Source organism: Megascapheus bottae, chromosome 6 (genome assembly GCF_031878675.1).
Source record: "Megascapheus bottae isolate mThoBot1 chromosome 6, mThoBot2.hap1, whole genome shotgun sequence".
Lineage (NCBI taxonomy): Eukaryota > Metazoa > Chordata > Mammalia > Rodentia > Geomyidae > Megascapheus > Megascapheus bottae.
In genome coordinates, this window is record NC_143514.1 from 57237948 (window position 1) to 57265443 (window position 27496).

General features: G+C 43.9%; 2 protein-coding genes across 3 annotated transcripts in view; both read right to left on the reverse strand.

The window, feature by feature from the left end:
* Positions 1-1434: 1434 nt before the first annotated feature.
* Positions 1435-12314, reverse strand: Znf691 (zinc finger protein 691). Of its 2 annotated transcripts, XR_016535972.1 has the most exons (3): positions 12272-12314; positions 6468-8113; positions 1435-2366 (listed from the first exon to the last, which is right to left on the reverse strand). XR_016535972.1 is itself a non-coding variant. In XM_090335059.1 (2 exons), the coding sequence occupies exon 2, from the start codon at positions 8102-8104 to the stop codon at positions 7253-7255; it is 852 nt and encodes a 283-aa protein (XP_090191185.1). In that variant the 5' UTR covers positions 8105-8113; positions 12272-12314; the 3' UTR covers positions 5360-7252. The 2 variants fall into 2 exon arrangements, 1 of the variants encoding a protein (XP_090191185.1); XM_090335059.1 differs by lacking the exon at positions 1435-2366 and having other exon boundaries at positions 5360-8113.
* Positions 12315-15454: 3140 nt separating this feature from the next.
* The window catches only part of Ermap (erythroblast membrane associated protein (Scianna blood group)), a 16440-nt gene continuing 4398 nt past the window's right edge, over positions 15455-27496 (reverse strand). Inside the window, exons 4-11 of the mRNA XM_090335058.1 lie at positions 24970-25086; positions 23611-23643; positions 21874-21906; positions 19380-19400; positions 17985-18005; positions 17862-17888; positions 17746-17772; positions 15455-16894 (exon numbers count right to left, since the gene is read on the reverse strand). Coding sequence (XP_090191184.1) covers positions 16170-16894; positions 17746-17772; positions 17862-17888; positions 17985-18005; positions 19380-19400; positions 21874-21906; positions 23611-23643; positions 24970-25086 — 1004 coding nt within the window. The 3' untranslated portion in view covers positions 15455-16169. The remainder of the gene's footprint in view (positions 16895-17745; positions 17773-17861; positions 17889-17984; positions 18006-19379; positions 19401-21873; positions 21907-23610; positions 23644-24969; positions 25087-27496) is intronic.

Genomic DNA, 27496 nt, shown 5'->3' on the forward strand with positions numbered 1-27496 from the left:
TTTCACTCACTCATTAGAATTCAGATTAACTTTGTATATTAACCTTGTATCCTGTAGCCTTGCAATATGTGACTGAATTTTTATCACTTCTTTTAGATTTTTTATAAAGAAATCATGTCATCTACAAATAAAGATAAAATTATTTCTACCCAGTAAATTTTCTCATCTTGTTTTTCGTGTCTCACTATATTAGCTAGGACTTCCAGTATGTTTTGAAAAGAAGTGGTAAAAGGGGAAATCCTTGCATAGTTTCTGATCTCAAGAGGAAAAATTCTAGGGCTTGGGCACCAGCAGCTCATGACCATAATCCTAGCTACTCAGGAGACTAAGCTCTGAGGATCATGGTCCACAGACTCTTATCTCTAATAAATGACCAAAAAAATGCCAAAAGTAGAATTGTGGCTAAAGTGGTGGAGTGCTAGCTAGCTTTTATCAGTGCCCAGGTTGAGTCCAGCCCCAGGACAGACCCCTCCTCCAAAGAGAGAGAAAGGGAGAGACAGGAAGACAGATAGAGAGAGGGAGGAAGAAGGAGAGAGAGAGAAAGAGAGAGAGAGAGAGACAGAGAGAGAGACAGAGAGAGAAACAGAGAGACAGAGAGAGAGACAGAGAGAGAGAGAGAGAGAGAGAGAGAGAGAGAGAGAGAGAGAGAGAGAGAGAGAGAGAGATTTTATAGTTTTTTCACCATTAAATGCAAGTAATTGAGCCAGACCTGGTATTATGTGCCTATAATCCCAGTTCTCGGGGTAGGAGGCAGGAGAATGCTAAGTCAGAGGCCATCCTGGGCTACATAGCAAGTTCCAGGCCAGCTTGGGTTACCTAGCAAGATCTGTCTCAAAAAAAATCAGAAAAAGATCTAGGCAGTGCTGGCTCACACCTGTAATCCTAGCTGCTCTGGAGGCTGAGATCCTGGGAATCTTCCGATTCTCAAAGGCTGAGATCAGACAAATCTTTGAGACTCTAACCTCCAATTAAACCAGCTAAAACTAGACTGGAAGTATGGCTCCGGTGGCAGAATGCCAGTTGTGAGCAAAAGAAGCCAAGTGAAAAATCTAAGTGAGAGCTGGAGTTCAAACCCCAGTACAGTATAGTATACGTACACAAAAGGTATGATGGCTGGAGTTAGGAGCTTCCCTTCCACCATGTCAGTTAGGTTCTAACAGAACCTCAGCAAACCCCCAGCAAGTTAGGCTTTGGTTAGTTTCGCCTATGGGCAGACATTGCTAAGCAAAACAGAGTGCTCTGATGTTTCAAAATGGTTCCTTTTTTTTCCCACAACCAGAAAAGCAACAGAATCCCCCATGCACACCTATCCCATTATTCACTATGAGAACCTGGCTGAGTTCCCAGGTTAAATTCACAGAAGTGGCCCAGTTGATAAGGTCACCCTAAAGTTATTATTATTATTATTATTAATTATTTTGCCAGTCCTGGGGCTTGAACTCAGGGACTGAACACTGTCCTTGGACTTTTCCCTCAAGGTTACAGCTCTACCACTTGGGCCAAAACACCAGTTTTGACTTTTCTTGCATGTGGATCAAACACAGGTCTTTGTGCATGCTAGGCAGGCACTCTACCACTAGGCCAAACTCTCAGCTCCTCAGCTTAAAGGTTTTTCTTTTTCTTTCTTTGTGGGTCATAGAGCTTGAACTTGCTCCTGGGTGTGGTTCCTGAGCTCAACTCAAGGCTACCACCCTACCCTTGAGCCAAGCCCCACTTCCCATTTTCTTGAGGTTAATTGAAGATAAGAGTCTCAAGTCCTTTTGTGCTTGGGCTGGCTTTGAACCTTGATCATCAGATCTCAGCCTCTTCAGTAGCTAGGATTACAGGCGTGAGCCACCATGCCCAGCCACCCTAAAGTTTTTAACTGTCAGATGTGTCCTTACCTTATTTCCAAAAGTTAATCAATTACAGTTTAAGTTTTCCTGCCCTGGCCCTGGCTCCCATAGAGGTTTTGGTTCCATTTTGTTATAATTTTTTATTTAGTTGTGGGTCTCTCCATGTGGTAGGCAATTATCTACCAATGACCATACTTGTATTATAGATTGTAAAAGGTGATGATTTTTCCATTTGTTCAGCTTTTACACACTATGTATGTTCATATATAATGTTTTATCCATGTGGCCACACTATACTTTTGATTACAGAGATAAATCCATTTACATTTAAAACCATTACTGATACAGATGTGCTTGTTATTGCCATTTTTATTAGTTTTCTGTCTGTAATTTTGTCCATTTCCTTTTCTTCCTGACTTATTGTTTCATTGATTTTGTTGTGTACGGAAACACTTAAGATTCTTTTCTTTCATTTCTTCTGTGCATCTTCTACAGGGATTTTTGAGGTTATCATGAGACTTGCAAAAACACCTTAAAGTTATAATAATCAATATGTAAGCTGACAATGATTACAATCATTTCAATTCTTTTACACTCTCACCCACTTCATGTCATTATATCATCTTGTTCTATTGTTAATACTGTTACATCTTTTTCCTTTCCTTTTTCTTTTTTTTTTTTTTTTGGTGGGTCATGGGGCTTGAACTCTGGGCCTGGGTGCTGTCCCTGAGCTCTTCAGCTCCCTACCCCTGGAGCCACAGCCCCACTTCCCATTTTCTAGTGATTAATTAAAGTGAAGAGTCTCACAGTCTTTAGGCTGGCTTAGAACAGGGACCCTCGGATCTCAGCCTCCTGAATAGCTAGGAATACATAATCCTAGCTTCATTGACATTTTCACTGTAATGTTGCTCAGCATGTTCCTCTTCGGTTCATCTTAAGAGTCCTCTAAGATTCCTAGATGTGGCCATTCATTTCCATCCTCAGGTTTGGGAAGCCTTATTTCTTCAAGTATGTCTCCTATCTTTTCTATTTCTTTTCGCCCTATAAAATTCCCATAATGCATCTACCAACCAGTCCACTTGATGCTATCCCTTCACTTCTTCACTCTCTCTTTCTTCTTACTTATCTGACCCAATAATTTCAAGTGGCCTCTTAAGCCTTCTGGGTGCTTTTGCTTTGGAAGTCAACTGTTGAAATCTTCTAATGAATTTTTCAATTCAATTAATCATTTTGTTTCTTTTTACAGTTTCTATTTTTGTATTTTGCTTTTGACATAGGATCTCACTAATTTTCCCCAAAGAGACCACAAAGTCACTATGCTCCTGCCTCCTGAATATCTACAATTAAAGGAATGTGCCACCATACCCAGTCAATATTTTTATTTTAATAAACTGGCTTAACATTGAGGAAGATCTTCAATAATAAGCTCAATTAGGTTTTTGATGAGGGGGTTGTCTCTGAATCCTTTTCGATGAATATGACTTCTTTGGGTTTATGCCTGTAATTTCCCTTCCCTAACCTCCCCCCCCCAAAAAAAAAATTTTCAGAGATGGACAACCTCTTGCTCCCTCTAGTGTCTGTCTTGAGTACTACAGACTTTCTGATTCTATCACAACAAGCTGCAATTCTCCTTTGTGTTCAGGGCACCCTAGACATTAGAATTATTCTGACTCAATACCAACATCCCCAAACAAGCAAAACATATACCATGCTAAGAGGGTAGTAGTGTGTGTTTTTGCTTTTTTTTGTGGGTGTATCATGGGGCTTGAACTCTGGGCCTAGGCCCTGTCCTTGAGCTCTTCAGCTCAAGGCTACAGCCCTACCCCTGAGCCACAGCCCCACTTCCCATTTTCTAGTGGAGGAAAGTGAAGGAAGGGGGTGACATTGTCCAAAAAAATGTACTCATTACCTGACTTATGAAACTTTACCACTGTATCACTCTAACCAACTGCTCTATATAACTCCTTAATAACAATAAAAGCATATTTAAAACAACCAACCAACCACAAAGAATAAATTCCAGTCTCTTAGACAACTTCCAGAAAGGAGGAATACTGGGCACTTGCTCTACTTTTCTGCCTTCCTCTGGAGGAGGTGCCACAATTAAGAGTCTCAGTCATGCATTTGCCTGTCTACTGTGTTACAGACCCTGGGGTGAAACAGTAAGTAACCCCTATGCTTGCTCCCTGTGACCCAGGCAGCATCACTATTCTAGGTTTATTAGCAGTATTCCCAGGCAGCATCACTATTCTAGGTTTATTAGCAGTATTCCAGGTTAGGAGGGAGAGGAGCCAGTTTCTCGGGCAATGCTCTAAAAGGCCAGATTATTGAAATATATATATATATATATATATATATATATATATATATATCTCACATCTTTTCTTTCCCCCCTTGAGGGAAAATCTGTGACCTAAACTGAGTTATTCTGACTTAAGGAAATAGCAAATTACATGAAGTAAAATGACCCATCTTACCCATTTCAATGTGATTCTTGGCTTTGTGCCCTCCTGGAGCAATGAAACCTAACTCTGAAAGAATTTGAGAGTTCTCATAAAGGTAGTTTGGTTTATATTATTGTTGTTTAGTCAGACTGAAGAATGTGAGCTGGCTTTCCAATCCCATCATCTTTTTCTCCCCCCGGCCCACTTTGGTCTGTCATAAGGCTTGAACTTAGTTAGGGTCTGAGTGCTGTCCTTAGGCTCTTTTGCACAAGGCTAGCACTCTACCACTTTGCACCACAATGCCACTTTCAGTTTTCTAGTAGTTCATTGGAGATAAAGAGTCTCACAGACTTTTCTGCCAGGTCTGGCTTTGAACTGTGATCCTCAGATCTCAGCCTCCTGAATAGCTAAAATTATAGTAAGATTATAGGCATGAGCCACCAGCACCCAGGCCTCCTTATCTCTTCATTATAATGTTATATTTTATTTAACATGGTCAATTGCAAACCATATGCCACCTTTGGAGATGTAAGAAAAATGATCTTTGATGATGGCAAGATACCATCTTCAGTAAGATGCACCACAATTTGGGGCAATCAAGGAGGCCACAGCCTATAAGGGCAAAGATCAGATTAAAGAATAGGGAAAGTGCCAGGCATAGTGGCTCACACCTGTAATCCTAGCTACCCAGGAGGCTGAGATCTGAGGATCACAGTTCAAAGCCAGCCCGGGCACTAAATAAAGTCCATGAGACTCTTACCTCCAATTAACCACCAGAAAACCAGAAGTGGGGCTGTGGCTCCAGAGGTAGGGCTGTAGCCTTGAGCTGAAGAGCTCAGGGACAGTGCCCAGGCTCAGAGTTCAAGTCCTACGGCCAACAAAAAATAAATAAAAATTTAAAAGAAGAAAAGGGAAAGCTGAATACTATGATGTGTCCATTAACCCCAAGACTCTCAATCTCTAGAAGAGATTCTAACTGTACAAAAATGCTTGATTCGACACTTTCTTGAGGAAGCTAATAAAAGTGTTGAGTTCCATGACAGGGATCATGGGTACAAAATAGGCCAAGCTTCTATATAACATAACAGAAACCTCTCACAAGAAAACCATGAGGTCATAAATTCCAGTAATCTGTAGCAATGAGATGAGAGCTTAGACTGCCCAGACTGTGAGTTGGCAATCCGTGTGAGGTCATTACACAGAGGTCTATAGGGATCCATAGGTTCCAAGCTGGTACTTGACTTACACATACAACACCCCCCTTTAGTTAATCCTCTACATTAGACCGCAGTCTTGCTAAAAGACAAATGTGATCCTGTCCCTCTCCACTTTGACATCCCACTGTCTACAACTGTCCAAAATTTCTTATTTGGTCTGTAAACACCCTTTATGATCTGGCATCTACCTTACCAACTTCTTCTTCACATAAAACAACTGTTTACTACATCGGACATTCCACTGTTCCTCAAACTGTCTTCTCTTCCATCTGAAATAAGCTTCCACTTTCTTTTGCCCAGTAAGCACCTTTAATTCCTCAAAACCAAATCCAATCATCTTCTCAGCCCCTCTCACCTCTGGAGGTCCATTCCCACCTGTGTTCCCCCAGTACTTTGTCAGAGGAGTTTCTCATCCTAATTCCCTACAGGAAGAACTATGTCTTACTTTTGGGCCCCACTGTCCAGTGGAGACCAGAGTAAGGCCCTTTCCTAGGCTATTATAGTACCCGAAATACAACTGTAATGACATCTATTATCCTGCAATGTAATTCTGGGTTTATTTGTCAATTTCCTAGAGAACCCAAGGGCCATTCATTGTCAGTATTCATCAATAAGAAAGAAGAATGGAAGAGAACAGACAAAGATGAGAAAGAAGGCTCAAGTGCTACAGCACTCACCTAACAAGTGTGAGGCACTTGAGTTCAAACCCCAGTACTACCACAGGAAAAAAGAAAAAAATCCATCTGGGCTCCCACTTCCTGGCTAAACTCCTACATGGCTCCTTTGGCAACAAGGTGAATGCAGTAAAAACATTAGCTGAAAGCCATGGAGACCCAAGCCAAAACTGGCTCCGCAACATACCACTTGTGACTTTACCTTCCACCTGGCCAATTACTCAGCTTATACACTCGTGGGCTGCTCTGACAATAGAGAGCAGTTCATGATTGACAAATAAACCCAGTAAAACTTACAGCATATAGCAGATGTTCAACCAGTGCCACTTCCTTCCCTTTCCCTCATCTCCTCAAGGGCTTGGAAACTGGGTCTTCCATTCCTCTGCTTTTCAGAGCAACCACCCATCTGTCTCGGAATTCAACTCCCAACCTCTCCAAGTAAGTACACAGTCCTTTTCAAGGGAGGGTCTTTTTTTTCTCTCTTTTTACTGGTAGTCATTCTGGGGAAACAAAGAAGGTTGGGGTGGGGATAACAGGTAGGAGTGAAGGGTGAAGGACCCTAGATTGTGGGTCCCTGAGGGCTTCCCTTTCATTCCTAAGGCTCTCCCCAGACCAAGGAAGCCCCGGCCCTTAGGAGAGCCACTCCTCCCAGCCTAGAGCTTGACAGCACTCTTGGTTCAGAACCTGTGGGAAAGCAGGCCACTGCAGCGAGTCCTAAGCAGCTCACAGACAAGGCCAAGGCCTCAGACAGTGACAAGCTCTCCTAGGCACTTTCTCAAAGGCCAGAGGACTGCAGCTCCAGGACAGAAACATATTCTGAGCTAACCTCCTTCTTTTCCATACCCAAGGAGAGAAAGTCAAGATTGTGTCCTCTAACTTCTTCCTGGGAGGAAGCAAGGGTTTTCACTCATCCTCAGGGTTTTCTGGAAATCGTGGCTTCAGAGACCGCAGGAAACCATTCTTGTAAACTGGAGGAAGGGTGTGCAGTCAAGGTGGCTGCATCCAATTCGAAAGTCCTTTTTCTTCCCCGAAGGTGGGGACTTTGGTGTCCTTCCCCCCCGACCCCCCAAGCCAGGCTCCACTCAGCTGCAATCCCTTCCCATCTGCTCACCCATGTGCGTCTTCTGGTGGCGGATGAGGTTGGAGCTCCGGGAGAAGTGTTTCCCGCACAGGGTGCAGCGGTAGGGTTTCTCCCCTCTGTGGGTCCGCTGGTGCGCCCCGAAGTTGGAGATGTCACTGAACGTCCTCCCGCACTCGGTGCACTCGTAAGGCCTCTCGCCCGTGTGGGTGCGGTGGTGCACCCCGAAGCTGGAGCTGTTGCTGAAGCTCTTCCCGCACTCGCAGCAGATGTAGGGCGCGGGCTCCAGGTGGGTGCGGTGGTGCGCGGCCAGCGCGGCGCTCTGGCTGAAGCCCTTGCCGCAGACGTCGCAGCGGTACGGCCGCTGGCCCAGGTGATCTTGCTGGTGCGTGGCGAGGTCCGAGCGCCGCCGAAAGGTCTCCTGGCACTTGGGGCATTGGTAATGCTTCTCCTCCAGGTGGATCCGCTCGTGGCGGATGCGGTTGGAGCTGCGGGAGAAGCTCTTGCCACACTCGGAGCACTTGTATGGCTTCTCGCCAGTGTGGATCCGCTGGTGTGTTCTCAGGTTCGAGGTATTGTTGAAGGTTTTGCCACACTGGGCACAGACAAAGGGCTTCTCACCTTCCCCAAGCCCTGGATGAGCAACGGGGTCCTCAGTTCCCCCAGCCGGGGCAGTGGCTTTCTGCCACGGCTTTTTTGGATGTGTTGCTTGTGTTCCCTTCAATAGGCTCTCCTGCCCATGTGTCTCCCCAGGGGGGCTTCGAGAACCCTCCGAGCCATCCAAGCTCCAAGGCTTACCTCCTTCCCCTTCCTCGGGCAGGTGTGGTTCTGGACTCGGCTCCTTCTCGCTGCCCATCTCTGAACCCTGGGAATGAACATAAATGGTCAACACGGTTACCCTCCCTGGGTCAGGCCAACAGGAAATCTTCATCCTGACAGAGGGGCCCAAGGACAATGCTCAGGCCCTGAGTTCAGTCCCCAGGACTTGCAAAAAAAAAAAAGAATTAGGGCCGGCATGATAGCTCCTATAATCCTAGCTACTCCAAAGGCTGAGATCTAAGGACTGCATTCCAAGCCAGCCTAGGAAGGAAAGTCAATGAGACTCTTGTCTCCAATTAACCACCAGAAAACCAGAAGTAGAACTGTGTGGTTCAAGTAGTAGAGCACTAGCCTTAAGCAAAAAGGAACTCAGAGAGAGTACCCAAGCCCACAGTTCAAACCCCAGGATGAACAAAAAAAGAAAAAGGAAAAGGGATTAGGGATGTGGGTTTAATCTTCAGGACCACAGACAGACAGACAGAAACACACACACACACACACACACACACACACACACACACACACACACACACACAGTTGAAAACATGTCCTAGGTCTATGAAGAATCTAAGAATCCAAGATTCTTCAATTTTTTCCAGCAATGTGAAAAAAGAGCAAACAAACAAAAGTTTGATAGATGCAGAGGATAGTGCTAAGAAGTCTGGTAACCTGGATGCTGATGAAAGATGGATGGAGAATTTGATGAGACCCATGGAGGGAGAGGAACATTCAAGGCGGATGATGAAAGTGAAGAACTTGATGACATCATCTCCAAAGTGACTAGTAAGAGGAGCAAGAGGAAGAGAGCAGATGCTAACATCCTTGCTGCACTAAGAAATAAGAAGAAAAAAAACTTCAATGACTCCAACTTGTTTGTATCTGTTAAGGTCTGACCACTGGCTGGATAAAAGTATGGGTTCCAAGTTTGATAACCTTGTTATAAATGCTATGGCTAATGAAGATAATTCAAATATTTTTTTTTTGCCAGTCCTGGGCTTGAACTCAGGATCTGAGCACTGTCCTTGGGCTTTCTCAAGTCTAGAACTCTACCACTTGAGCCTCAGCACCACTTCTGGCTTTTTTCTATGTATGTGGAACCGAGGAATTGAACCCAGGTCTTCGTGCATGCTAGGCAAGCACTCTACCACTAGGCCAAACTCCTCGCCCCAAGATTTTAATTTCTTTAAATAGTGCAAAGCTGTAGATTTCCTAAATGTGAAATGCAGGTAAAACCTTAACTCTGTAAGGAATCGATCAGTAAAAGGTCAGAAATGTTTAGTAAATACTTAGAATATAGGATCAGTGCAATAATTATTCAGTGGTCATCACTGTATCATGACACTCACATTATAACACATAAAGGAGTAAGTACAGCTGTGTCCCAGCAAAATAATAGATAGCATGTGGTAAATACTTACAATCCCAGCACAAAGAGAGCTGAAGCAGGAGGAGCTCGAGTTCCAGGCACGCCAGGGCTACATAACATGAGACACTATCTCCCAAAAAAAGTCAAGTAAAGTGGCTCACACTTGTAATCCTTGATACAAGGAAGCTGTAGATGAAGGATCTTGGTTCTTAGCCAGCTAGGCAGAAAAGTCCAAGAGATTCCACTTCCAATTAATCAGTAAAATGAGACTAAAGACTAGCTGCGAGCAAAAATCCTAGAGAGAAAAATGCTCTGAGTTCAAGGCCCAGTTCTGGCACAAACACCCTTTTAAAGTAGATGAACTGGCATTTACCAACCCATATTACTATCCTTGAAGAATTTGGATAAGCAGTATAGTATAAAAACATAATACATTTGCTTTATTTTCAAGACTTCTAGTAAACATCACAAAGTACTTATTCTTTGATACTTAAATTCACTTTTCCTTGATTCTTTTTTTGGGCCAGTCCTGGGAACTGAACTCAGGGCCTAGGCACTGTCCTTGGACACTTTTTGCTCAAGGCTAGTGCTCTGCCAGTTGAGCCATAGCTGGGGACTGAACTCAGGGCCTAGGCACTGTCCTTGGACACTTTTTGCTCAAGGCTAGTGCTCTGCCAGTTGAGCCACAGCGCTACTTCCAACTTTTTCTGTGTATGTGGTACCAAGGAATTGAACCTAGGGCTTTGTGCATACTAGAACACTCTACCATTAGACTATACTTCTGGCCCCTGATTATTCTTTGAAAAAGTATACTCCCTCTCTCGTCTTCCTTCCCTTTAGCACATGTCACTGTCTGATACCCTATATATGTCTATGAGGGTATTATAGACTTAAATGTAAGTTCCCTATTAAACATAAGTTCCATGAGAACTGAAACATTTACTTTTACTCACTAATATAATCCACATTCTATAGGCATCTATAGAAGACATTTACTAAATACTTGCTACCAGAATTAAGGAATGCCAGACTGGTTTTCAGAATCCATGTCCTGCTTACATGGATCTGTCCTAACCCACTATTTCCCAGCAATCTGATTCATACCCACTTGGTCCTCTATGTGGCCACAGAATGTTGTGCTTGCTTTTTACAGGGCTGTGCAATTATTTGTTCACATCTGTTTCCACTAGTCATTTGTAAGCAACTTGAGGAAAGGGTTTGGGTTATCCTATAATCTTCTGCAGCACAAAGTTGGGTGCTCAAAAGCCCATCACACTTAGGATCTAGTAGTTTTTATAAGTATGTGCATATACATGCTTTCCACTCACTTCCAAACCTGCCATGCTGAGAACCTGTAATTTTACCAAGGTTGGGCTCTACTCAGGGCAGAATGCTGAGTCAAGGACAATGACTCGGGATTATGATCATCAGTTTATGATAGAGTGTAGTGAAGTAGATAGGAACTCCGGAAACATCATACAGTGCAGGTCAAGTTCCAGAGGACAAGGACAGTGCCCAGCCTCCCTTGTACCTCCCCCTCCTCCTTCCACAGCACCTGGCACATGATACAGGAGTCAATAACAGTTAATGTTTTGTTAAGTTCTTACAAACTGCTACACTGAGGACAAAGTGCTACATTTAAATTATCATTTCATTTTTATAACTATGTACTCTCCAATCCTTATTTTAGGGATAAAGAAACTGAAGCTCAGAGAAATTAAGTAACTTGCCCAAGGGGCGGAATGGGAACTGATGTCCTTTATGGCAAAGCCAGGGCTTTTAACCATTACACCAGTACTTGAGGGAGAAAAAGGAAGGAAGGAAGGAAGGAAGGAAGGAAGGAAGGAAGGAAGGAAGGAAGGAAGGAAGGAAGGAAGGAAGGACAGAAAGAAAACAAAGAAAAACAGTTGCCCAGGAGTTAGGGATAGCAATCAGGATTTCCAGGATAGGTAATGAGCAAGACCCAGCCTGGCAAGGAAGGGTCCTCCATTACCTACTGGAAAAGTAGCTTAAAATAGTCATGCCCCTATCACGTTTCAGAGATGGGGGGGGGGGGAGGTAAGGAAGGAGAAAGCCTGGCCTACTGGCCTCAGGCCTATTGGGCTACTCTCCCTAAGGGCTCACCAGATGAACAAGAGAAGGGATCCAGTAGGATCCGGCTCGAAGAAGAGGGAGCCAAGAAGATGGGGCTAACCACAGATGACGAAGGCCGAGGGCCTAGGAAAGAAGAAACCAAGTTGGAATGTGGTCTGCAAAGTTCAAGTTCCTGGTCTGGGGCCAAGCAAAGGAGAAGTGGGGTGGGGTGGGTATAAACTTGCGAAGACCTGGGGGGTAAAGTGCTTAGACAGGAATCGTACAGGGGAGGCAGATAACGGGTCCTGGAGAAAGGGACAAAGGCTGCAATCGGAAGGCTCCGAAGACGGATGTCCAAGAGGCTGGAGAATGTGGCGAGGGCGGGAGAAGCTAAAGAGGAGTCCAGGGGTGCCGCGTTCTGGAAGGCGTGAGTTTGGCTCAGAGACGCCGGTGGGCTCGGGACTGGAGAGTGGAAGGGGACCAGGGGCTGATCCCAGGGGCAAGATCGGCGGCAGGAGCTTGAAGTTTTCAAAGGCCATGAGGAAAAGGGCGGGGTCGGGTCCCGTGAGGCGCCGGCCGCCGGACCCAGTGGGCTGGGGACCCGGACAGAGGTCAGGGACCACAGGGCCCCTCTGCTACCCACTGGGTCCGCGGAGGAAGGCAGCAGCCACCAACTCCTAGGTGAGAAGGAAGGGGCGTGCTCTGTGTGCCCCACGAAGTCACGTCTGCCTCCCCCCCACGACCTCGGCCCACGCTGGGACCCACCTCGCTCCCGCCGTTCCGCCAGAGACAGCGCCGCCTCGGTGGGCGGGGGACAGGAGCCGGAGACGGAACCTGGGAAGGATCCGCCCCTTAGATCCAGGATTGGGTTCTTGGAGCTATCCTTTCTTTCTATTGGCTGCAGTATATGCCACTAAGATAGACGCCCAGGTGGAACCTCCAATAAGCTTTAGGCTTTGGCATAGCATGCTGGGAGTTGTAGTCCTGAGGAAGATGGCCCCAGAAAACATTAGCAAAGTTTAGAAGGGAGTTTGGAACCCTGGTTTTGCTTCTAAGATTGTCGTGTCCCGGATCTGCTTTACTTTGAGTTGGCCGTTGACAACCCTCCTGTAGACATACAGTGAAGTTAAGAGTCTGACATCCCACTTAAGGCTTGCAATTTAAAATCAGTGTGGACTTTGGAATGGACTCAAAAGAGTTAAAATAACTCTTCAATCCCTTCGAAATAGCCAAATGTCTCCTATCCAGTACAATTATTCTGTCCCTTCCAGCACTCTCAGTTAAACGTAACAGCCACTCCACGATCTAGATCAAGGCAGTAAAGTCTCTAGGACTGGATTTGTTTTTCAGGTTTTATTTCATTATTAGCACCACACTCTAACTGACCTAGTGGGCTAGACTCGGGTTTTATTTTAGAAGATAATGAGGGCTAATTAAATGTAATGTTACCTATAGGCTTCTTATATCTGATACAAAGAACAGCATAAAGAATAAAAGGCCTTGGGGCCGGGAGTTTGGCCTAGTGGTTAAAGTGCTTGCCTAGCATGCACAAAGACTCGGGTTCGATTCCACGGTACCACATACATAGAAAAAAGCCGGAAGTGGTGCTGAGGCTCAAGTGGTAGAGCTCTAGCCTTGAGAAAGTCCAAGGACAGTGCTCAGGCCCTGAGCTCAAGCCCAGGACTGGCAAAAAAAAAAAAAAAAAAAAAAAAGACTAAAAGGCCTTGCCTTCAGGGTTACAAAGACAAGGTTTATAACGTTAGCTTGACTGCCTCGCCATTTGGAGGGCCAATTTCTTTCTCTATTTAAAAAAAGAAAAGAAAAGAAAATCCCTAGCAGAAAAGTTGTAAGGATTAACTGAGTTTATAGAAAGAGCTTCTGCCTCCACAAATGTCAGGTTTTTGTTTTGGTTTGTTTATAGCAAACTGAATGGGTAAAGCCACGTGAACAATGTTAGCTTTATGGTTGAGATATTCAGGAAAATGTTTGAAACTGAATATGAAGGACGAAAATATAAATATCTAGGGTATAATATTAGTTTATGAATTCGTAAAATTAAATACTGCAGGGAAATTTTAAGAATAAAGCCAAGTTTATTATGAACTATGATTAAGGCTTGCTTGAGAGGACTCAAAGATGTTTAGAAACCATAATGTGTTTTTCTCTTAACAAAAAGTTTTTTGTTACAATTTCTCACTCATGTCAGACAATGAATACCAAAAGTTTTATTTAACAACTGTACAAAGGCAAACCAAAAAGTCTATTCAAGCACAGTGATTAATTTTATGTACTACTTGACTGGGTCAAGTTGCCAAACATTAATTTTACTGAGTATTTCTGGGAAGATGTATTTGGATTGAGATTAAGATGTAAATTCATAGACAGAGTAAAGCAGACAGCCTTTCTTAATGTGAACAGAACACATCCAGTCACTCCAAGAACTGAATACAACAAAGAGGCTGATCCTCCCCTCAAGTAAGACAGAAAGCTGGACTGTCCATCTGCTTCACCTACCCTAGACTTGAATTAAGTCACAGGCCTGCCAACTTCCATAATCATGGGAGCCACTTTCCTATACTAAATCAATAGATTACTATCTCCATATATATATAATATATACTATTTGACAGGTTCTGTTCTCTGGAGAACCATGACTAATTATTTAGGCATTAATGGAAGGAACTTCTGACAGACAGAAAGCTCTAGTTTCTGTTGGGTTGAACTATGTTGCCAATCTGCAAACTGCTAGCCAGCATCTCCACAGATAGGCCAGCCCACATACAGGGTGTGACAAAGTGCCTGGCCTTCTTTCTGCAATCCATACTCCCAAATCAGATGGATTATTTTGTTCTCACAACTTCTTATCTTTCCAAATAAGCTTACCTACTTCTCAGAAGTGAGTACTCTGATCTAAGAGGCTTGCTTGCTGTACTAATAGTCAAATCTTCCAAAATAACTTGGGGGGGTGGGGGCTTCTACATAAGTTGTGAAAGCTGCCATTTTTTCTTACTGGCCTCTATGAATCTCAGGAAGGTCTTTAAAGGAACCAGAGCAAAAGACAAGAGTGTGTAAGGCCAAAGCTGTGTCTCCCTAGCTGGGCTACTAAGACTTTTCAGGATTAAGGTAGGTGGTTATCATTAGTAGATAAGATAACTGTTGAAAGCATGTACATTCTGGATGTCTTTGTTTCAAAATAGTTTTTAAAAAACTGTAGACTGCGGCTGGATATAGCTCAGTAGCAAAGCACTTGCCTAGCAAGTGCAAGGTCCTGGGTTCGATTCCCAATACCAAAAAAGAAAAGACAAAAAAAAAAACAAAAAAAAACTGTAGACTCTGGCTGTGTCTCAACTCTGTTGTAAATAGCATTCAAAAACCTGAAAAAGGGTCCAGGAGTTTGGCCTAGTGGTAGAGTGCTTGCCTAGCATGCATGAAAACCAGGATTTGATTCCTCGGTACCACATACATAGAAAAGCTGGAAATGGTGCTGTGGCTCAAGTGGCAGGGTGCTAGCCTTGAGGAAAAAACCCAAGGACAGTGCTCAGGCCCTGAAATCAAGAAAGCCCCAGTACTCGCAAAAATAATAATAATAAATAAATAACCTGAAAAGTCGGGTGCAGTGGCTCATGCCTGTAAACCTAGCTGTGTAGGTGGCTGAGATCTGAGGATCCCAGTTCGAAGCCAGCCTGGTCACTAAAGAATGTGAGACTCTTATCTCCAATTAATTGCTAAAAAACAGGAAATGGGGCTGTGGCTCAAGGGGTAGGGTGGTAGCCTTGAGCTGAAGAGCTCAGGGACAACACCCAGGCCCAAAGTTCAAGCCCCATGACCCACCAAAAAAAAACTGAAAAAGGGACAGGAAGCATGACTTGCCTAGCCTGCACAAAGCCCTGGGTTTGATTCCTTGGTACAATATACATATACACAGAAGAAGTCGGAAGTGATGCTGTGGCTCAAGTAGTAGAGCACTAGCCTTGAAAAATTCAAGGACAGTGCCCAGGCCCTGAGTTCAAGCCCCAGGACTGGCAAAAAAAGAAAGAAAGAAGAACTTGAAAAAGATGGTGTGTTTTTACCCTCTCTGCTTCCATTCCTAAAGAAAGAGGAAGAATTTGTGAACCAAAACAACTCACTTGTAAACACCTGACTTTGGGGCTGGGCGGGGGGAAGAGAGACACAGTGACAGAGACAGAGAGACAAAGAGAAAGAGAAAGCAAGGAAGGAAAATAGGAAGGGAGGAAAGGAGGGAGAGAGAGCAGGAAAGAAACAGGACAGAAAATGAGGAGCGGGGGGAAGAACCATCCTTGATAGAACCAATTCAGAAGTCAGGACCTGAAAACTCATTGAGCAGGCTGAGGCAGTGGAACGTTCTTGTAAAGAACCCTTTTGAAGTCTGCACTAAATCATAGTCAGTAGCACCTAAACCTAAACTATGTGTTCATTTTTTCACTTTTGTTGTTGATGTTTTTCGGAACTCTTCCTTCCAAGTCAATAGAAGAATGGTGGGCTCCAAACTGAGCTCTGGGAGAAAAAGAAATACTGACTGAAACCAGGAAAAGTATGGATTTGGATCAAGGAAAAGACATTCCAGAATCAGATGTTGATCTAGGAGTCTGAAATCCAGGGTCCTGAGCCGGGCAAACTTGAGAGCAAATCATGAGGCACATATCTAAAAAGAAGGGGCCTTGAGCCCCTGAAGGGCTGGGCCAAGGTCAGAGTGCCAGGATACAATGGCATCCTTGAGTGGGAAAGGCTCAAGGCCCTGAGAAGGTAGTAAGGAAGGATTCACCTTTAAGGACACATCTCCATTAGCACGGCCTTTTCCTTCTGGCTTGGGGACAATAGATTCCTCTGGTTTCTGTAACTCTGAACAAATGATTAAAGGTGCTGTGTTTTTCCCTCCATCATGAAGACAGGGCTCAAAGAAAGGGTGAAGGGAGCCAGAGAAACTGTGGGTGAAAGTAAAAATGTGGGATTTGTCAGTCACATTATAGAAGGAGATAATTCCTGCTTCATAGTCCAGGAAAATCCCCACACACTTTGGGGGCTCTCTCAGGCGGAAGGAGGTCTGCGGGGAAGTGAGAGCTTCATAGTGAAGCTCACGACTCTGTCGTAAAAGCCAGTGTCCATTGGCAGGCGAAGCAGTGACTTTGCCCTTCCGGCTCACAGACTCACTACATACGCCGAGGATCCACTTAGTCTTCTCTCCTACATAAACCTCCCAGTAGTGACAGCCAGCTGTGAAGCACTCAGAGCCCAGGACACTAACAACAAAGTCAAATCTCTGAGGGTTGTCAGGCACCAGGCGCTTCCTGTCACCAAGCCTCACACATCGTCGGTCCTCAGACAGGATGAGTTTGGGATGTGCTGTGTCTGGATCCAAGGTCACTGCCACTGCAGAGTCACAGAAGTGAGCTATGAAAGGCTAAGCCTTAGGGCTCTTGGGAGGAAAAATGGTCTTGCGATCTGCAATTGCTATCATTGACACATTTAGGTCATGGTTCAAGCTTCCCCTCACCCCACCTTCCCAGGAGAACTGGAACAAAAGAATAGATCTCCTGTTAGGCTACTAAGTAAAGGAGGAAAAGTTCTTTTATCTGCCTATGAAACTGCCTTAACTAATCCTTAGGAAATACTACTATTATCTTTTATTGTTTTGTTATTATTTGATAAGGAGTTTTTTTTTTTTTGGCTTTTTCTACTCAAGGTTGGTGCTCTTCCACTTGAACCATACCTCCCTCCACCTCCAGCTTTTTTTGGGGGGACATTAATTGGAGACAAGAATCTCACAGACTTTCCTTCCCTGTGTGGATGACTTCATGATCCGCAGATCTCAACCTCCTGAAGAGCTAGGATTACAGGTGAAAGCACCTGGCACTCACTATCTTCTTGTCTCAACTTCCCTAGAGCTGACATTGTAGGTGTGTGTCACCTCACACAGCCTGAATTTTAAAATTTTTATCAAGTTGGTTTAACCGCTCAACAATTTCAAAAACATTTATGATTTACTAAGTATTTGTCTTCTTTGTGAGTTGTTTGCTTCTATACTATTTAGAATAAAAAAGCTAAGGGACCCACACATACACACACACACACACACACACACACACACACACACACACACACACACACACACACACAAGATAGCTTCAGCTGCATAACAAGGCCCTGTTTCAGAAATTAAATTAACTACCTAAAGAAGCATAGGATTTGAAATCTGAATGGATTTGGTTAATATAACTTACCAAAATGCAGCCGGGCTCTTCTCCAGCCTAAAAGACATAAAAGGGGGTTTTCAAGACTAGGGAGAAATTGATGACTCTGGAAGGCAGAGGACAAATGTCAGGAGAAAGCATCTCACCTGAGTTAGCTGCAGCTCTTTTCAACTCTGCAGAAGAAGAGATAAGGAGATGAGCTACTATTAGAAATTTGGGACAACAGAAGGTAAGCTGGTATGGAAGTTATAAAATCATGAAAAACTTACTCAGTTCACTCCGGAGTTTCTCTAAAGAACAAAAATAGTTGGAGACATCAGAGAAAGGGTTAGTAACCCATCCTCAATGCTCCTCTCCACTCCACCCCACATTCCTACAGCAGATCTTCAGTAGCCACAGCAAGCTCTCAGCTGAGGGCCACAGGTCCCCAGAGACAGAGCTCCTATGTGAGGTGAGGCGGGAAAGTGGGGGGGGGAGGGAAAGTGGGGGAGGTGCAACACTGTTCAACAAGAAATGTACTCATTACCTTACTTATGTGACTCTAACCCCTCTGTACATCACCTTTACAATTAAATTACATTAAATTAAATTAAAAAAGAAAATTCCTATGTGAGCCAAGCCTTACCTACAGGTCAAAAAATATACCTTCACCTATAGGTAATAGCAGTGTCAATGTATATATAAATTCCATTAGAACAGACTAAGATACAAGTTCATTTAAAACTATTACTGCTATCATATATATTTTCTTCATACAAAATAGATGTGTCAGGCCAGGAGTTTGGCCTAGTGGTAGAGTGCTTGCCTAGCATGCACAAAGACCCAGGTTCAATTCCTCTGTGCCACATACATAGAAAAAAGCCAGAAGTGGTGCTGTGCCTCAACTGGTAGAGCTCTAGCCTTGAGAAAACCCAAGGACAGTGCTCAGGCCCTAGTTCAAGCCCCAGGACTGGCAAAAAAGAAAAAATAATAAAAAAATAGATGTGTCATGTATCCTCAGACTGCAAAAATAATAACATAGAGGTTCTCACACATGGAATGATAGAAAAGCATTATTCCAGCGTCTTCAGTCTAGTGGGGACCCAGTGTCTTAAAGCTCACCTAAGGGAATGTTATGCCTGGGTGATAAATGGGTCATCAGATGGTTTCACTTATGAGAGGTACATCTATTCCCATTCAGAATCTTGAAAACAGCCATACAAGAAAAGGAAGAAGAGAACACTTCACAAAGGGTGTGTGTGTGTGTGTGTGTGTGTGTGTGTGTGTGTGTGTGTGTGTGTGTATTCTAGTACTGGGGCTTGAACTCAAGTCCTCAAACTCTCACTTGGCTTTTTCCACACAAGGATGACACTCTACCACTTGAGTCACACCTCTACTTTCAGCTTTTTCTGGTTAGAGATATGAGTCTTCTACATTTTTCTCGCTGGGCTGGCTTCAAACTGATTCTCAGATGTCCACCTCCTAAGTAGCTAGGATTACAGGCACGAGCCACCAGAACCAAACCCGAAAAATAAAGCCCTTGAAAGCCAAGAAATCCCCAAACTCCATAACTTGAATTACCTTTGCTCCCTCCCTTTTACCTTGAGAAGTAACACTGAAACACTTATCTCAAAACAGACTGCGGCAAAGGGAAGTTTGTGCCAAAGATGAAGAACAGAACTTACTGAGGGCTTTATGGAGTCTTCCTAAAAACCAGAGAGACAGAAAGAAAGTAATCAGATCCTGCCTTTATCCTTGAGACCCTAGGTACCACTCCCCCTCCCATGACTGAAAGGATGGAGATGTTTCTATCAGTGCCTAGCCCAATCCTACGTCAGAGGTTAGTCTCAGGAAACCGGTGGTGTCAGTTCCACTAGTCTAATGATCCAGGCTGGCCAGCCTGCTAAAAGTGTTATATTAACTTGATGACATTGTAACAAAAGTTATAATTTTCCCAAGTCTGGAGATCCCAGAAAGTTTGAAGACATATGTATATGCGTCACATACTTTGAGGACGTACTATTGCTGCTCTGGCCTGGAGCATCTAGCCCTCAAGTTCCTGTGCCTAGCATTGATCCTGCCAGAGGATTGAAGTGACACGGATTCTACTATCAGGCCCTGGGCTAAGGCTGGCTGTGGGTTAGGCTTTGACTCTGGAGTAATGAAGCTAAGTATGCTTCAGTTCCCCAGGAACTATGGTTTATGGTTGTCTTTTCCAGTATTAACAGCTTCCATCAGCTGAGTCCTGCTCTTAAACAAGTAGATACTGAATGTGAGTTGTGTAGAACTATTGTTCTGTTTTCTAGAGAGGCAGCTTGGTGATCAGAGGGACATGACACCTGCTCAAGGTTCTTCAGCTAGTGAGTGACCAGAGGTAAGATTCAAACCCAAGTCTACCCAACTCCTGAGTCCAAGACCCTCACCATTCCTCCACATTGTTCCCTTATGTCCTTTGGCAAAATGGCTTGAGTGTCTGCATTGTTCATCCCATATTTTCACTTAGAGAAAATATAGTGTGAAGGAAACAAAATCCTAGTGTCTTTGAACTTGGACTCATCATTGGACTTATCTACACTTCAAAAGGAAGTCTGACTTTTACCTTCAGTGGTTCATGAACACATCCAATTTAAAACTGGCAGTGAGGGAAATGAGTTGCAGACCCTGTGTTAGATCTTTTCAAAACATTTTCTCTAGCTAGATGCAATGGCTCATTTCTACAGTTCTAGCAGAGAATGGTAGGACTGAGGTTCAAGGCAAGCCAGGGCAAACAGTTCATGAGACCCCATCTCAAATAAAAAAATCAGGGCATTGTGGTATATAACTTTTATCTAAACTACTTGTAACGAATAAATAGGAAGATCATGATCCAGACTACTCTGGATCCTGAGACACTATTTAAAAACTAAAGCAAAAAGGGCTGGGTGCATGGCTCAAGTGGTAGAACACCCGTCTGCCAAATGGAAGGCCCTGTAATGAAACATATATATTACATACACATGTAATAAATTACATATATTATATTTATATTATTATAATATATTACATATATGTGTAGTTTTAACACTAAAAAGTCAGGTAAAATAACATCCCCATGTTACAGATTAAGAAATCAGATTTCAGAGCAGTACAGTGACTAATGCAAGGCCAATAAATGGGAGATGTTCAGAAAATTGAGTGAGGTGTTTCTGAGTCCAGAAAACTATAGCCTTTCCATGCATTACACCATCTTTCTGTTACTGTGTGAATTGCTTGAGATTCTCACAAATTATGTATATTCTTATAAATAATATGCAAATGTATTGTCTAAATGATTGGTAGAAAGGCTGATGAAGGAAGCATGAGATGGTCCAGAGCTATGGTTTTTTTTTTTTTTGCCAGTCCTGGGCTTGAGCTCAGGGCCTGAGCACTGTCCTTGGACTTTCTCAAGGCTAGAGCTCTACCACTTGAGCCTCAGCACCACTTCCGGCTTTTTTCTATGTATGTGGTACCAAGGAATCGAACCTGGGTCTTCATGCATGCTAGGCAAACACTTTAACCACTAGGCCAAACTCCCGGCCCCTATGGTTTTTTTTTTTATGTGCTGGTAACTGGGGCTTGAACTTAGGACCTTCCATTCTTTTCTTTCTTTCTTTTTTTTTTTTTTTTTTGCCAGTCCTGGGCTTGGGCTCAGGGCTTGAGCACTGTCTTTGGACTTTCTCAAGGCTAGCACTCTACCACTTGAGCCACAGCACCACTTCCAGCTTTTTCTATATATGTGTTACCGAGGAATAGAACCTGGGTATTTGTGCATGCTAGGCAAGCACTCTACCACTAAGCCAAGCTCCTGGCCAGGACCTTCCATTCTTGCTTAACTTTTTCATTCAAGGCTGTTATTCTGCCACTTGAGCCACCATTCTAATTAGAGTTAACTGGAGATAACAGTCCCTCAGATTTGTTTGCCATGGCCAGCTTCAAACCATGAGATCCTCAGATCTCAGCCTTCTTAGTCGCTAGGATTCCATGCATGAACTACCAGTGCTCAGCGAGACCTACGGATTTTGATCATGGGCTTCTCCTACCCTCTCCCACCAACTCCATATCCCCTTTACATTAGAAATTACATTTCAGAAATATTAAGAGGCCTTCAGTACTTATATAAGTAAAAAAAAGAATACACTACTTGTACTTCTCAGTCTTTACCTTTTTCTTTTGCATGGTCTTCAAGAAGATTTTCTAGAGATTAAAAAAAGGAGGAGGAAGACAATGAGATTGCTTGCTGTTACCTTGAGGGTCTCTGATCCCTACTGGTTGTATCTGCTCTTGAACTTGTCCATCTTCACTGCACAGCCCCAATCTAGTCCCTTATCTTCTCTCATTGTGATGACAAAAAACAACTGAAAATGTCTCCCACGTTTTGCCTTGCTCCCTCTGGCACATTCTCAACACCGCTGTGAGAGGGAGATTGTGAAAGCGCCCTTCTCAGACATGTTTCCATTCATTCCCACTTTTAGGAAAAGGACTGGAATCCTTTGTGTAATCTCCAGGGCCCTTGTGACTTAGCACGGTCACCTCCTCCTCACTCAGGCATCTTTTTTGAGTATTGCTCATGCAATACTGGCCATGCTCTGTCAAGTTATTCTTTCTGAGGAGCATGGTTTTCCATCCTCCCCTCCCCTTGCTCATGATCTCCATTTCCTTAAGGGCAGCATCACACCCTCAGCCCCTAGCTCAGTTGATTGCACTTGTTCATGAAGGACCGGATACTTTCTTTTATGGCAGTTACACACATTTATTTGTGTAATGATTCAGTCTGTAAAATCCCTGGCTAGACTAACGGCCAGAGACTATGTCTGGTTTCACTCACCACTGGATCCTCAAAATCTAGTATGGTGTAGAGCATTGAATAAAGAATTATCAGTTATTAAATGAGTGAACAAAAGCTTCTCCATGTTTGACCTACCCAATATCCCATAAGAATGAGCAATGAGGGGCTGGGAGTTTGCCCTAGTTGTAGAGTGCTTACTTAGCATGCACAAAGACCCAGGTTCGATTCCTCGGTACCACATACATAGAAAAAAGCTGGAAGTGGTGCTGAGGCTCAAGTGGTAGAGTGCTAGCCTTGAGAAAGTCCAAAGACAGTGCTCAGGCCCTAAGCCCAAGCCCAGGACTGGCAAAAAATAAATAAATAAATAAAAAATTTAAAAAAAAAATAAGCAATGAGGGCTGGGAGCATGGCCTAATGGTAGAGTGTGTGCCTAAGCATACAGGAAGCCTTGGGTGTGATTCCTTACTACATACACAGAAAAGGCCAGAAGTGGTGCTGTAGCTCAAATGGTAGAACACTAGCCTTGAGAAAATCCAAAGACAGTGCCCAGGCCTTGAGTTCAAGCCCTAAGACTGGCAAAGAAGAGGAAAAAGGAAGGAGAAGAAGGAGAAGAAGGAGGAGGTGGGGGAGAGGAAAAGGAAGAGGAGGAGGAGGAGGAGGAGGAGGAGGAGGAGGAGGAGGAGGCAGCAATGAGCTCACCAACAAAAGCCTCTGAATCTACCAGAAAGCAAGGTATAGCAAGTAAGCTAATGAAAACTGGAAGCTATAGATTTAGACATCACCGGGCTGGGAGTTTGGCCTAGTGGTAGAGTGCTTGCCTAGCATGCACGAAGACCCAAGTTCGATTCCTCAGTGCCACATACATAGAAAAAAGCTGAGGCTCAAGTGGTAGAGCTCTAACCTTGAGAAAGTCCAAGGACAATGCTCAGGCCCTGAGCTCAAGCCCAAGACTGGCAAAAAAAAAAAAAAAAAAAAAGATTTAGACATCACCAACACTAAAGGCAGTAGTAGATAACACCACTTTCAGGCTGCAAATTTAGATTCATGGGTGCTGGGGATACAGAAACCAACAAAAGAGAAATATCTCCCTCCCCCCAGCCCAGGACACTTACCTACCTCCATCGCCTGTTCATAAAGAAGCTTCTCTAGAAGGGAAAGAGGGACAGAGTCATCAGCTCAGTTCGTTCTTTCTTTCTTTCTTTTTGTCAGTGGGACTTTTTTCAGTCGTGGGACTTGAACTCAGGGCCTGGGTGCTGTCCCTGAGCTCTTCAATTCAAGGCTACCTCCCTACTTCTTGAGCCACAACTCCACTTCGTTTTCTGGTGATTAACTGGAAACAAGAGTCTCACAGGCCGGGAGCAGTGACTGACAGATCTGAGAACCATGGGCTGAGGATCAAGGTTCAAAGCCAGCCTGGGCACTAAAGAACGAGAGACTCAGGGTGGGAGTGGGGGAATGGAAATAGGGACCAAAACATGAGAAAGGGTATCAATGTTTGTGAAGTAATGCACCTTCTGTCTGGTTAATATAATGTAACTCTTCTATTAATTACAATAAAAATTATATAAAAAAAGAAAAAAAAAAGAACAAGAGACTCTTATCTCCACTTAACCACTAGAAAACAGGAAGTGGTGCTGAGGTTCAAGGGGTAGGGCATTAGCCTTGAGCTGAAGAGCTCAGGGACAATGCCCAGGCCCAGAGTCTACACCCCATGAACCACAGAAAAAAAAAAAAAAAAGAGTCTCATGGACTTTTGACTTTGCCTGGCATGATCCTTTGAACCTCGATCCTCAGATCTTAGCCTGCTGAGTAGCTAGGATTACAGGCGTAAGCCACCAGCATCCGACTGAGCTTAGCTCTTTCTAACAGGCATCCACAGATGACCTAAACAGCTTGAGTTGGACAAAATCATTGTGCTATAACTGTGTGACTATTTGAAAAAATGAGAAGAGGACTGGGGCTATGGCTTAGTGATAGAGTACTTGACAGCATGCATGGGTTTGAGGGAGGGAGGAAGGTAAGGAGGGAGGGAGAGGAGGGAAGGCAGGAAGGCAGAAAGGAAGGGAAGGAGGGAGAAAGGGAGGGAGGGAGGGGAGGGAGGGAGGGGAGGGAAGCAGGGGGAATGGGAGTGTTGGATTATGAAACTTTCACATCCTTTGCAATCACGACCATTTAATAAGATTTTATCTAATGAATATAATTGGATTTCTTGATTAGGAGTCTCTAGTTTCTTAGTTAAGCTGATATAGTTAGTTATTGTCCAATTTCTCAGACAATGAGAGTTCACAGCTCTGCTCAGGACCTATCTGTAGTTTATTTCATTCCTTCAGCAGTGTGGCTCTACCAGATTTCTCCTAGCCAACCTGCAGGACCTCCAACCTATAGATAAATGTCATATATACATCTACTTCCTTCTAGATCAGCCTTAATCCCTCTTCCTGCCAACCTGGGTTCCCTTACCCCTGAGTTACCTTTTGATCTTCTTTGCTTCCACATGAGATAAATGCCTGCTAAGATGAGAAGCATCAGGACAAGCAGGATAGTAGAAAGAGCCACCACTGAGGGAGAGATATTTCCTGGAGATGGGGCTGAAACAAAGACCATCAATGACCTCCATTAGGGTGACATCTGACAGCAGAGAATTCTGGCACATTCAAGTGTCTCCATCAGGGCTCAGAATGTGTCTCGGTGGTAGAGTGCTTGCCTAGCATGCACAAAGCCCTGGGTTCGATTCCTCAGTACCACATATACAGAAAAAACTAGAAGTCATGCTGTGGCTCAAGTGGTAGAGTGCTAGCCTTCAGCAAAAGATGCTTAGGGACAGTGCCCAGGCCCTGAGTTCAAGCCCCATGACTAGCCAAAAAAAAAGTCTCCCTCATGTTAGGGAGAGACCTCAACCAAGACCTCTGTTCCTCTTGGGAGCTCAAACCTACGTGAAATGTTAATGAGAAGTGAAATGTTCATCCTCCACAAAGTTTCAATGGTTCAACCAATTGGTTCAAACCAATGATTTAAACTCAGTTTCTTAACACTATCTCAGCCTGTCTTCCGACTCCATGGAAAAGCAGTCCAGAGACTCCCAAAATCTGAACCCTAGCCTCCCCTCCCCTCCCTTCTCCTCTCTTATTCCCCCCTCTTCTTCATTCTCCTCTTCTTCTCCTTTTCTCTTTTCTTCCCCTTTTCTTCTTTCCCTTCCCCTCCCCTCCCCTCCTCTTCTCTTCCTTTCTCTTTCACCCTCTCCCTCTCCCTATCACCCTCTCTTGTTGCCAGCATTGTGGTTTGAACCCAGGGCCTTGCATTCTCACTTAGTGTTTCCACTCAAGCCACACATCCACTTTTGGCATTTTGCTGATTAATTTGAGAAAGGAGTCTCTGGGATTTGTCTGCCCAGGTTGGCAACAAAGCCTGAGCTTCATATCTCAGCCATCAATCAGTACCTGCTGAAGGTTCTCTCCTTGATGATTGCCCACCACCTCTCATGAGCACCCTCCTGCTCCTTCTACCTTGCTCCGTTCTGGCACAACAATGTCTCCACATACACACTCCAAAGCACCATCAGCAGGGGCACAGCAAGCTCTAATGTTACAGGCAGTTGAGAAAAGAGATGCCAAAGAGCAAAGAGAACCATGACAAGTAATGGAGGTTTTTCTTGCTCAACTACAGTGTGGCCCTCAGAAAGAGACACTGCCTTCCCTAACCTGGTTGTCTCATATGCAAAATGGGGATGATAAGAATATGGGCCTTGGTGGAGGTTTGGGGGTCAGATTAAACATGTAGTATCCAATGAAGGCAATGCAGTAGTATAAGAAGATGGAAGAGAATTTTTTTTTGTTTTGGGGGTTTTTTTGCCAGTCCTGGGATTAAGCTCAGGGTCTGAGCACTGTCCTTGGACTTTCTCAAGGCTAGAGCTCTACCCCTTGAGCCTCAGCACTACTTCCAGCCTTTTTCTATGTATGTGGTACCGAGGAATTGAACCCGGGTCTTCGTGCATGCTAGGCAAGCACTCTACCACTAGGCCAAACTCCCGGCCCCAAAGAGAATTTTTTTTTAAAGTTTTTTTTTTATTAGAGAATTTATTAACGTTGATTTTTACATCATATTTTAAATGACGAGTTTAACAAACAAGTGTTCAAAGAGGGAATCTCTATTTACAATCACTAGGACTTAGTATTTAGAACTTAATCAAAATTAGGCTAAGGGTTTGTATGTCATAGAAACATATTAATTTATGTAATAAAACATTATGTCTATAGAGTCATAGGTTCCAAAGAGAATTTTTTAAAGAACCCTTTTTACCAGGGCCCTGAGTTTGGCCTTGTGGTAGAGTGCTTGCCTAGCATGCACAAAGACCCAGGTTCAATTCCTCAGTGCCACATACGTTTAAAAAAAAGCTGGCAGTGGTTCTATGGCTCAAATGGTAGAGCTCTAGCCTTGAGAAAGTCCAAGAACAGTGATCAGGTCCTCAGTTCAAGCCCCAGGACTGGCAAAAAAAAAAAAAAAAAAAAAAAAAACTCTTTCCAAGACACCAGCCATAGTCTGTCATTCTTGGCTCTCAGCCCAGCATAGTGGCACACAGCTGTAATCCAAAGCTACACAGGAGGTGGTGATGGGAGGATCACGATCTGAGCCTAGTCCATGGGACAAAAGGACAAAACCCTAGCTGAAAAATAAACTATAGCCCAAAGGGCTAGGGTTTTAGAGAGAGAGACAGACAGAGAGACTGAGAGGGCACTTGTCTAGCCAACTGGGGGACTTGAATTCAAATATCAGTACTGCCAAAAGACATGATAAAATCCCTACAATTTTGACCATATGATTCCATATTTCAAGGATCTTCAAAATGTACATAACTTTTAGCCCATCAATTCTACTGCTAGAAACATATTCTAGAAGATAGTCACACTCCCTTTCCAAACATATACAGATGTGCCTATTACATCATTTATAAAATGAAGAGATATTGGAAAATGGGGCTGGGAGTTTTGCGTAGTGGTAGAG